General features: G+C 41.3%; 1 protein-coding gene across 1 annotated transcript; it reads right to left on the bottom strand.

Moving 5' to 3' along the window:
- Nucleotides 1-299: 299 nt before the first annotated feature.
- sox11a (SRY-box transcription factor 11a) lies at nucleotides 300-3,192 on the bottom strand. Its single transcript, XM_077557216.1, has one exon. The coding sequence runs from the start codon at nucleotides 3,057-3,059 to the stop codon at nucleotides 1,902-1,904; it is 1,158 nt and encodes a 385-aa protein (XP_077413342.1). The 5' UTR covers nucleotides 3,060-3,192; the 3' UTR covers nucleotides 300-1,901.
- Nucleotides 3,193-12,691: the final 9,499 nt, after the last annotated feature.

The raw sequence follows: 12,691 nt of genomic DNA, 5'->3' as shown, positions 1-12,691 counted from the left end.
AGCGTCGGCAAGCGGGCAATTCAATTGCTTAAAGGCACAGCGACCAATTTTAAGCTGGACACGTTGTGGAAGGAAATCAGTTACAACACTGGAGTTAGGCAATTTTCTTTAGTTTCTTTCTTTCTTTTCTTTTTTTTATTAAATGTGAATTCACATGTAAGTTAGAGCCCATTCATTTCTCACAGTGTTTGCCTAAATACAAACTAGGCATCATACTGCTAACACATCCTTTTTTTTAAAAAAACAAATAACACAGTTGTGTACATATACACGTATTCAAAAACTGAAAGGACAGTGTATGGTGGTAAGTTGTTATTTATTCAAAAAAGATGACAGGTTCACACTCGGAATGTGAAGTAACTACTGCCCAGAACTTTTAACAAGAAAAAAAAAAAGTCTCGGCATATAATTAAGTCATATTCCAAACCTTTTTTTCTTTTATCAAACAGACTTCATATGTGAGACTCACATAAAAAATAAACTGCTTTTTAAGTGCAAGAAATAAAAAATACAGGTTTATGGGTTATGATAAAAAAGAAGGCAGTCTTCAGTTTTAAAATAAAGTTTCATTTAATGAAACAGGAGTGTGGAATGTACTTTTTTTGCTTGCTTTGACCACCGCTGTGTCACACTGTGCCCTTTGGCAGAAGTAATCGTCACGTCAACTGGTTTGTTCCCCCCACAATATTTCCAATAACATTCAAAAATGTGTTTATGTATCACACCACAGGCCATACGAACTTGTTTTGCATCAGTTCCAGCTGATTTGTTTTTATTCTTTGTCTGCCCGGACAGGCTTCAGCATCATAACATGAGACGATGTCGACAGTGCACAAGTCTGTTCAAATTTTCCCATCACTTGCTACAATTGTTGATGGTCTGTTTCGTAAAGAGTATTATATTGCACAAAAAATGAGAGGGGCGAAAAACAGTATGTGCCATAAAAATACCAAAAAATCCAGTTTCACACCTGCGATCGGGACCCATCCACATATCACGAGTATGATATACATAAACTCCTAACTTTACTATATTACAGTACATATACAATCTTGAAACTAGTTCCAGCTCTGAGGTATGTGTAGCCCCCATGACGCCATTGTATTGTCTACAAATACTCAACAAATCTGCTCTACAACTGTACAAAAAAACCTAGTTGAAAAATCACAAGGCATTTTTGATGCAAGTTTTAATTTAACTTAATCCTTAAAACCAGGACTCCCTTGCATGCGTAAAAACAAAACAAAAAAGGATAAAGGGAAGAAGTGCCTGAAACTCACTGAAAGCACAGTAAGAACATTCCCTTTCGACTGTACAAAAATATGCCTGAAAATATCTTACTTTTTCTTTTAAAAAGATGAGGTCTGTCATGTATCAAAATGTTTCCTCCACGTGTTGTGTACGCTGCTGAGGTTTGTCGAATTTATCCAAACAAGGAGGAGGTAAACGGAATCAGTTACAAAAAACAAAAACATTTGATTTAGAAATTACAGAAACCGTGTTTTTTTTTCTCTTGTAAAGTAACATCCTGAACAGTTCACAGATTTGCTTTGAGTCAGTCCACAAGTTTCGTCTCCCTGCAGTTTGTCTAAAAAGAGGATAAGATGCATAGAAGTTCATGTTTTTCCCCCTTACGTGGCAGGGAAAAATCCATAAAACCCTGTCATGCTGCCAGATAACAATTAGAAAAAAAGTCTGCAGACTTGTGTTTGTTTTTGTTTTTTACATTTTTTGCTACCAGCTTCTTAAGCATCTCAAACCTCACCTTGCCTCTTGGTCCTGAAACACAGGACCACCCCCCCAAAAATAGGAAGGAGGCAGGGTCTTTAGGGACAACTTGATCAGGACAAACATATGGAATTTCTCCCCTTTGTATTATTACTTCTTTTCTTTTCTTTTTATCAGTATGTAAAGACCAGGTCTGAAAAGTTGGCTTCCAGCCAGTCCCCTGCGATCATCTCACTGAGTTCAGGCGTGCAATAGTCTGGGAACTCAAAGTGAGAGCCCAGGCTGCCCTCGCTGAACGAGTCCAGGTCTTTATCCACAAGGGACAACGACAGGTTCCCTGAATTGGGGTTGCCCAGCTCCGAGCCCGAGGCGCTGGGGGCGAAATTCAAACTAAAGTCAAACAGCAAATCGTCCGCGTCCTCGCCGGAAGAGGAGCTGCTGGATGAGGAAGAAGAAGAAGAGGAGGAGGACGTGGATACGGACCTGGAGGATGCTGGTGAGACGGAAGCAGCGTGCAAAGCGCCCTGCTTGGAAATGTTCTTGATGTTGTAAAAGAGTCTGTTGGTGGCGGCTGTGGCGGAGCCGCGCAGCTCCTCGTACATGCTCGCCCCCTCCGACTCGGCCGAGGAGCTCAGCGTGGGGCTGGCGGGCACTTTGGCGACGTTGTACGGCCTCAGGCGCTCCTCCTTAATCCCCCCGACCCGGTGGTGGCGGTGCATGTGGTGGTGCATATGGTAGTCCTCCTCGTAGTCGTCGTCGTCCTCCTCCTCGTCGCTGGGCTCGCTCTTGATCACTTTGAGCGGCTTGAAAGCCGGGAAGGCGCCGGCGCACTCGTCCGCGTAGCCGTGCGAGGACTTGGGGCCGGCCTTGCTCTTAATCTTGCTGCACTTCTTGCTGGGGGTCTTTGCCATTTTGCCGCACTTCTCCGGCGACGGCGCCGCCGACGACGACTTGGAGCTGTCGAGCTTTGGTTTCTTCTTGGGTCTGTACTTGTAGTCGGGGTAGTCGGCCATGTGTTTGAGCCGAAGGCGCTCCGCCTCCCGTATGAACGGGATCTTCTCGCTGTCCTTCAGCATCTTCCACCGCTTGCCGAGCCGCTTGGAGATCTCGGCGTTGTGCATGTCCGGCGACTGCTCCATGATCTTTCTCCGCTCGATCTTGGACCACACCATGAACGCGTTCATGGGTCTCTTGATGTGGCCCGTGGCGGTCTTGCACCAGTCCGGGTTGATGGCCACCGGGCTGCACGCCATAAATTCACTCTCCTCCGAGTCCGTCGCCTCCCGTGACATGCTCCCGTCCGTCTCGCTGTTGTCGGTGTGTTGCACCATGGTGCCACCCCCCAACGTCTCTCAACACTTTTTCTGCGTCCTCTCCCTTTTTCTCTCTATTTCCCCTTTCTCTGGTGTCTGGGCACCGGTCTCTTTCTTTTTTTAAAGCGTCCAAACGCGCGCGTCTCAAGCTCTGCACTCTTTTTGCAGACTTCCAAACTGCCTTCTTAACTAGTTATCGGCTTTTTCGTGTAGCCTACGTCACGGTGCGCCATCCAATCACGTCGCTTGAACTCCGCCCAACAGACTCCATCCAAGACTCCTCTTAACCCTTTTAGTCCTCCCTGTCGGAGTGGTGGAGAAGGGGGAGGAGGAGGAGGAGAGGGGGGGGGGTGGCTACGCTGTGTCTGGGCCAACACTTCAACACAAACGAGCGTAATGAACACACCAAGATGACCATCGCGCAACATTAGTGCGTAAAAGTGAAAACAGTGCACGTCTTCTCGTTTGAGTTATTTTGTAGTAGCGTAAATATATAAGACGTTTTTGCAGATGTTTGTTGTATGTGATGATTTGCTTTTTTCCTTCTTCCTCTCCCTCAGGTTGGATACTGAAGGTGGCGCTTGGACACTGTTGCAGACGCTTGGATGCGCTGCATGCATGATGCCCGTCTATTACTTGTTTGTGTAGTAAAAAAAAAAAAATACAACCACAATGTTGTCTGTTATCTTGAATATCGGTTCCTTTTCCCTCAGATGCATCTTGCAAGTGTTATTGTCCCAGCTAATCTATTTTGGTGACGTTTCTTTCCTGTTTGTTTGTGCGCGTGTGTGGCGCATCAGAGAGAAAGAAGTAGGTCAGTAGTACAGTATTTTTCCAGGTCTTTTTTCTCTCTCCCAAAAGTGTTGCATGCAAAATTCTATTTACACATTTTAATTAAGGAAGAATATGGGTCAAATAAAAACAAGTGAGTATATGGTTTGATTTACATATGATTAATGCACATAGTAGATAAGTTAAAAGTATGCAAACACGATATGGTACCCCAGATCCTAATTTAGATCTGCACCAAATTTGTAGCTACTTGAAATTTGCATGAGCCAAATTTTGTAATTCCCATTCATGAAATGATACAATGGGGGGAAATCTAATAATACATTAATTTAAAAAATAATGAGTGAAGGTGAAAAAGTCAAGTACTGTATAATTGTTATACAGTATAACTGTTGTAAAAAGTATGTTTTGGTATGGTTTGGGCTTGCCTGTAGGTAGCCTACAGTTAAAATAATAATTTGAATCAGCACCAATTTCCTTCATACACATTGATTTTTTTCCAACCAACATTCATGACTGAGAAATTATGCAAAAAACAGAGTGTGAGTAAAGTGTAACAGACCAATAAATACAAGTGAGTGATTGGTATTATTTGGACTTGCCAATACCTCAGTACAAAATTAAATAACTTCTATAAAGAAAAAAATACCCCATTGAATTTTAAATGATAAAATAGGTGAATGAAAAAATATATATCTTAAAAAAATAGTAAAACCTTGAAATTTGGACATATTGAACTACTGCATATGTCATGTGATGTGATGTGATGATGTCATTAACATTCATATATTAGTGACAGATGAATGATGAAAAATGTCAACAATAACTAAAACAAGTCAAACATAAACAACTGAATAATTAAGATTTTCAGTAGCATGAAAAGTGTTTTCCCTCTTCTCAAATACTTTTTGCGTAAAGCTACCTGGCCCTGTGTGAAAATGTAAGATAGTTCCATCCCTTGTTAAATTATTAATTAACAGTGGTTAATCACATTTTATGGAAAGCTGTGTTCATTTCCACTAGCCACACCCAAACCTGATTACCTCCAAGGCCTGTTCAATCAAGAGTTTACTTAAATAGAACCAATCTGACAACATGCAATCGACCAAAAGATGTCACAGGAGCAATATTCACTATTACACACTCATACTGTACACACACAAAATAGCGGCGACCATCAAAGAGAAAATGCATGTTGGTGCTCTAATCCAGTCCATTAATCAAGTGTACTCCCAAGTACCAAGAACACCTGCAAAAAGGAAGATGCAGAGTTCTATTGAAAGTCCGAGGTGAACGAGATCAACAGAAATTGTGATAAAATAGTGCTCCAACATCGCCAACCCCAACATCTGACCGGGTTCTACCTGGACCTGTTTGATAGGTAGTCAGTTACCCATCTGAACACGTGAGATGGTAGTGAAAGCATTGGATTTTTTATTTTTTTAAAGGACCTCCCTTGTCATCTAAGTGTGAGCAAGCATGATTCATCAGCAAAACGACAACATCATTCACACTAAAATGTGGCTATCAGTCTGGAAAGGGTTACAAAGTCCTTCCTAAAGCTCTAGGACTCTAACGGACCATGCTGAGAGCCATTATCAACAAATGGAGAAAACATTGAAAAGTGATATGCAGCCAGCCTACAAAAATTACCCCAATACGACAGAGATGAGACTCAGCCAAGGGTCATAAATGAACCCAGGACAACATCTAAAGAGCTGCAAGAACCTCAATTAAAGTCAATGCTTGTGACTCAACAGTAAGGAAGAAACTGGGCAAAAACGACACGAGTTCCAAGGTGAAATCCACTGCTGACCAAAAACAACATAAGGGGTTGTCTTACTTTTGAGGAAAACAACAAACAAAAAAGCCTCTAATTGATTTCCAAGACTTTTGGAATATTCTATGGACTGACGGATGAAAGTGTAACCTAACACAGAAAAAACATACCAACAGTCAAACATAGTGGAAGTAGTGTGATGGTCTGGGGCTGCTTTGCTTCTTCAGGACCCAGATGACTTGTAAATGAATGGAATCATGATTTCTGCTGTTTACCAAAAAATCCTGAGAAAGAATTTTCAGACGTCAGTTCATAAACTCAAGTTCTGCAGCAGGACAACGGCACCGGCAAGTCAACACTTGAATAGTTTAAAAACAATATGAAGGTTTTAGAGTGGCCTAATCAAGTTATAGAAATGTTGTGGTATGACCTTAAATAGGCAATTTGGAAAACCCTCCAGTATTACGGAATGAGAGCAATTTTGCAACAAAAAGTAGGCTAAAATATCGCCACAAAGATGTGATTCATTGCCAGTTATTGAAAACTCTTTTAGTTGTTGCTAGTTTAGAAGGGCAAGTACTTTTTCAAACACACAATAATGAATTAATGAATGAATACATTTTCCTTAATAAATAAACACATTAAAACGGCATTATCTGTTTAGTTATCTTTGTCTGAAATTTACATATGTTTGATGATCTTAATTAATCGTTAAAGTGAGAAAAATAATATAATTTGAGAAGAAAGCAAATCTTTTTCACGGCACTATAAAATGATTGTCTGTATAGACCTCCACGGAGTCCAAACAGTGCCAGATAAATCCCACAAATCTATCAAACGTTAAAGTCATGGCTCAAATGAATACGTGTGACGTGAACTTGCGATAGTATGAATAAGATAGACAATACAGAACAACACCAACGTCAATTGACCCTAATTTGGACCAACAACAAAATGTAAACCCTCACAGTTATCTAACTACTACAAATGTCTTTGACTTTTGTCATAATGATTGAAATATAATGCACTGAAAATTACGGAAAATGACAAAAAAGTGACTTTAGGGTAAGATTTGGCATTATGCAATAGTTTGAAGCGTGCGAAAATGCTATACTAATAACTAGAATGATGATGTCATAGTCCTTAGATGGCAACCTTGGGTATTTTTGGTAAGATTCATGCACTATTTACATGTATTTAAACGTCAAAAATCCAGTATGCACAACCTCATCTAAATTTACCCTCACCGCTTCATCAAGTTTCAAAAAAATTTTTTTTTAGCTTAATGTGTACTTGTGTAATCTCCTAAAAACAACACACAGACAAACAGAGATACAGCCACGGGTGTATACGTAGAGGCTCTCCCTGTTGACATTTGCTGTGTCAAGAGTGAGCAGCATCTAGCTGGCTACTCTTGTACCCCATCCAAGGACCCCTCCCCCCATTCCCTGTCTCCAGGCTCTGGGTGGTAGCCAGCAGTGCTCTTGGAGGCCGGGGCCGATAAGGCGCCCCTCTCTTTTCTCTCTGCTTCGTCCCCTAGAGGGCAATCACTTACCCTTTAGAAACCCTCCCCCCACGTACACCCTACCACCTTATTTCCCCCAGCTGGGGCTTAGGAGTGTTTCTACCAACGCTGTCAGGGAGAGCATAGTGAGGGAGGGGTTGTGGCGTATAAACGGTAGAAAGATGCTGAGCATTTTCTGCCTCTCGGATAGAGAAAGGGCTGAAATGATTCATAATGATGCTGCTGATAAAGCTCCGTCAGATACTGTATGACAGCAGGTCACATTTCATGATTATTTGAGGTGGTTCGTTGAAATCACACATTTGTTACAAGCATATTCCACTTTAATTCTGACTTGCTAAAGGTTATTAACCCCTAGGCGTTATTGTGACCATTTTTTGGCTTTTTGTTGGTTCTGACCAAGCCATTTCAAAATAAAATACTGCCCACAGGTTTTAAATATGCAAAAGATAAGGATCAGGTAAAATAAGTAAAGGACGTTTTTTTCTCCCTTTTTTTTTTTTTTACGCCTATTGCTTCTCTAGCCTTATCTCTTTATGATGCTTTCAGGCTGGACACATGAATCACCGGCCCGCTTAATGATGAGCATGCAGGGTGGCTGTCCTGCTCATTAGCATGGCTCATTATTGGCCGTGAATGAGGTGTGGTGTCAGCTCATGCAGCCCTATGAGTCATCTTCGGGAGGGGCTCGTCGCCATGTCTGCCTCACTCAAAGCAGCCCCGCCCCCGTCAGACCCCATCCCCCCTTGCTTCATCCACCTGACTGCCTCTGCCATCAGACTGAAAGCAAAGAGTTGCTGGAATACTGAAGCATCATTTCATATTCCAGCCACAAGTAGAACCTGTGGATTTTTAGTATTTAAAAACTGGCAACCGTCCACTTTTGTTTTTGATGGTATAGACTAAAGGGAGGATCAAAACACTTGAATGTGTCTGGTCAATGACCAGAGCACGGCATGGGGGAGGGTGACTCTCCCAATCAAATGTTGTTTCGTTAGGAACTCTGCAAAGCTTACCTTGCTTTCTTTTTAGGCGTTTCACATTGCTCGGCAGAGAGCCAGCCGCCATCCTACGTCACTGCTATGCACGGAATGCGTAAATAACAATGGTGGTATACGTCCAAATAAAGTTTCTTCCAAATGCATTAAATTGGAAATTATTTTTGAAAAATGAATTTCATAGTTATGTTAGTAACAACTAAATAAATAATATAGAGAAAACTTGTCATTACAGTCAGGGTTCCTTTTAAGGTTATTGGTATCCAAATTCTGCAAAGATGTTTATCTGTAACATACCATTTGATCCTAAGGATCAATCCATTGGCCACCATTTAGTCACAATTGGGGTCCTTAGTTAACAATGATCTCCACATATGACATTTTCTGTAGAGCAAACCAACTTTATTGTATGTATTTTATAACCTATCTATTCTAGACATTTGGTCATATAAATGCGATTGGAGCACCTGCTTTGAACAGTTTGTGTTCTGCGCATGCTCTAGGAGGTAGAAATAATATTTTGTGAAAATGAGGCGAGTGTGTTCGAGCGCCTCATCTCACGGAGACCTCTCCTTTTTTCCCCCTCCCAACGATGACGTCATGTCATTGCCGCGGGTAATAAATGAGCCGTCTGCGTGGCTAAATTACTAATAACACCACCACAAATGCCATCTTTATACTTAATTTTTCAAGTGGGATTAAATTAAAGTCAAATATAAAGTCACAACTGTTACTCAAAACAACTTTGCCGATTTACGTACGTCTACTCTCCCGAGCCGTGCGGACCTCGTGGATGCATCAAGCTTTAATGCCCCCGCCCACGCATATTGGACTCTTGATGACGTCAAGGTCCGATATATGCAACCTGACCATTCAGACTGCGATCACAAATGAAAAAAATTTGATATGTATCCGATCTAGGACCCCACATGAAAGTGACCCAGGTCAGATATGAAAAAAATCGGAATTGAGACGTTCAGAGTGACATAAAAAAGTCAGATACAGGTCGCATTTGGGCAAAAAATCCGACATGGGTCGCATTTGCCTGCAGTGTGAACGTAGCCTAAGATTTGTTGTTCAATGTTTTAGTACACAGTAAATTCAGTAGAGTAAATATGACTCTATATAGAGTGGGACCAAATAGGCTCAGTTTTAGATTAATATTTACAATTGGAAGAGAGTAAAATAAATAATTGGGGAAAAAAGGCACTCAAGGGTTGAGGAATAAACTCAAGACCTTCATCTTGGGAGACAGTGATAGATATTATAACATTTTTAATACTTTATTTTATTTTATTAACCATTGTTACACATTATTAACATTTTAATTCTTTATATTAACCTTGTCGAAATGTTTTGTGTCCTGTGCAGAGCAGATGGTGTTGACTTCGTATAGGCTGACCTTAAGCTGGGACATACTATTTAGCCTAAAAAAGTTCCTTCTCAGCGCTTTGTGCGAAAACACATTTGGTCCTTGAGAACAGAATCTGTTTTGAACACCCACACCTGACTCTGTTTTCGCCATCGCTCACGGAAAAGTACCAGAGAGTATGTTTTGTCTACAAATGAAAGAGAGGAGGTCTTTTTAACTATAAGAAACCGTTGTGCACGCGGAAGAGCTACATTTGACGCTCTGAATCCCACCTGTTTAAGTGATGATTAGAGGCAGTTATTTGTCCAGAGATTCTCTGTTTTTTATTAAATCATTTTTGCAAAAGGTGTATTTTTCTTACATTAAATCTATCTTCATTTTTGAAACACGCAAAGAGGACATAATAATTTATTCCTCTTTCAACAGCCAATCTACTTTCTGAGCCACGCAGCTCCTGCTATATAGCTCATGTCAGCTAGAATCTTCCTAACACCAAAAATGATTTTAAAAAAACTCGGTTGGTAGTGTGGCAGTATCCCAAGCTGAAGGTTGTGAGTTCGTTCCTCAACCCTTAAGTTACTTTTATTTTTCCCAATTCTTTACTTTACTCTCTTCCAAGTGTAAATATTACTCTAAAACTGAGTCTATTTGGTCCCACTCTAAATAGAGTCAAATTTGCTCTGCAGAATTGATGTGTACCTGCAAAGTAGCAAAAATACTTATACATGACTCATTGCCTCATCACATGCGATCAGGCTCTTGACAAAAGAGGCCGGTAGGTATGCTGAAACATATTTTCATTTTTGCTCTAGCGATAACACATGATTAAGCAGTAAAAACCCGCAACAGCGCTACATTATCACAATCTGATTTCTGATACACCCCATTCCCATTGCTCCCCCTCAAGGCTGATGCTTAAATGCTTATTTGTAGCCTCGTGTCAAGGGAGAGGATGTTTTATTCTAGAGCGATGGAGTGTTGAATTAAGTGATGGTTTTCATGTAAGAGCATTGAAAGAAGGTTTCAGGGAAGGTATAAAAAAGCAAAAACAATTCTCTTTGCATTGCTTATCTAAAAGCTCCCTGAAAGCAGCTGCTGCACTCACAAAGGGCCAGTGAAGCGTTAGATCAATACTAACCCTGGCTGGAGGCTATCTGATGTTCAAAATGCATGGATCCATCTCCTCTGCATAGCCCTGAGACAGGTGTGAACTTCTGGAAGCCGCTATCTGATGGCCTCACAATGGGCGAGTGGGGGGGACGTGGGTACGGGGTGCTTTGCTAGCGTCTAGAAACGCAAATGAACTTTTCAGTTGACAGACACATTCTTGAGTATCCTGTGTGCTCGGGTTACAATGTTTATTGCCCACACTGCGAAGTGCCATTTCTCAAGCCCCGTATGGCCAACGCACTTCATACTTGCCATGTGTTTGAATTTGTGTAACAAGTTCCAAAAGTTAAAGCGTAGCAGAAGGTAAATTGTTTCTCCTATACAGCCCACACGGGGAACCCAATCTCGTCTTATAAATGTGATGATTTACAGTTCACGAGACAGTCGCCGCGATCTCGGCCCGTGTCTTCGAGATGACACTAAAAGTAGCTTTGTCAGCCGCTGCGCAATTCGCTTCGCTGCCCTGCCTGTCACTATATGATCTCATTCCTCGCACATCACGTTGTCTGCTTTGCTCTCTTTTTTGCAGATAAGACAATGAGGAGCAATTGGGAGCTTGTTGTTGCACCACTTGAGAGTTTGCAGCCTTTGGGCCATTTTTAATGCCCTTCCACACCAAGGCCTCAACTCCTCAACCTTAGCGCTTTGCATCAGCGATTCAATGCAAATGGTTCTCCCAGGTGTCAGGTTCTTTGTTGACCTCCTTGATGTGGCCTCTGTGTCTCAAAGGCCTGATGCTTAGCAGATACTTGAGAGTGGAGTAGCTTGTGGTGAATGTAAACAGCCGATGCTTGAACACTGCTGGAATGTTAGTCTCGTAGACAGCCAAATACAATCACATGTAAACGACTTGCGACAAAGCCTCTTTGCATTCGCCCTGTTTGACGGTCAGCCCATGAAAAGGAAGTGCCACTTATTATGCCAGTTATTTCTTCACGTACATTACAGAAAGTTAACATTCAAACAACTTGAGTTTTATATGAAACACCCCAGTAAAATAAATACTGAGGCACTTCTAAAATTGGATCCACCAGCGTTTTTGGAAAATTTGGAATTTAACAACATTTTTGGTGAAAAATACACCTGGAAAGGCTGCAACACACCAAGCTGACAGTCGGGATCTTCCGCAACATCAGCAACTGATAACTCTTATTGGCAGAGGTGGGCATTCCGTCAGTACTGACGAACTTTCACTTTCACTTTCCTTTCTTTTCTTTGATCCTTCCTCAGGTTTCCTGACGGCCTCACGACTCTGGCTGGAAGTGTTCGGTTTAGGTGAACGGTATGGGATTTTTTAAATAGGTTTTAGGTGAACTAATGAATACACGCACACACGCACATACACATAATCACCCACATACAAAAAAAAAAAAAGGAGAGCAATGATGATGACATGTCAAATCGGTAAATTTGATGAACAACACTGAGCTCTCCAGGAAAAAAAAAAAAGTACTGACGAACTGTCCGTCATTCAGTCAGTGACAGACGCCCGTTTTGTTGACGAATGCCAAATGACGGGAAACATAAAAAAGCAAAATAATACTTGTTACAGACATGTAACAGCCATGTATTTTCATGGCCTCGGTTACAGTATAACTTTATATGCAAATCTCTTTTATGGAGCTGTTAAGGAGTCATGCATGCTAAAAGAAATGCGGCAGAAAAATGGCCATTACCCCACTGACTACAAAGATAAATCACACAACTCTGCAGAGAACTCAGAAATTAGTCTCCGTTCACATAGTCTGAAGCCATTTCAGGTAACAATAGCCTGCTGTTATTACTCGCCATTTTCTATCATTTGGCAGAGATGTAACCGAATATTGGATAAGTAAGCCAGAAACAGCACAAAATGATGTCTTCAGATACCGTATGCTCTGGACTATAAGTCACACTTGTTTTACATACCTGTACGTTGGCCGTTCCTGCGATTTATACTCCGGAGCGACATATATGAAAAAATATATAATGTGCATCATATTAAATGGCACAGTATCAGTTTCAGGTTTGTAC

This window comes from Vanacampus margaritifer, chromosome 1 (assembly GCF_051991255.1).
Source record: "Vanacampus margaritifer isolate UIUO_Vmar chromosome 1, RoL_Vmar_1.0, whole genome shotgun sequence".
Classification (NCBI taxonomy): domain Eukaryota; kingdom Metazoa; phylum Chordata; class Actinopteri; order Syngnathiformes; family Syngnathidae; genus Vanacampus; species Vanacampus margaritifer.
Note: the sequence above shows the minus strand (reverse complement) of the source record. Positions and strands in the feature narration are given on the sequence as shown.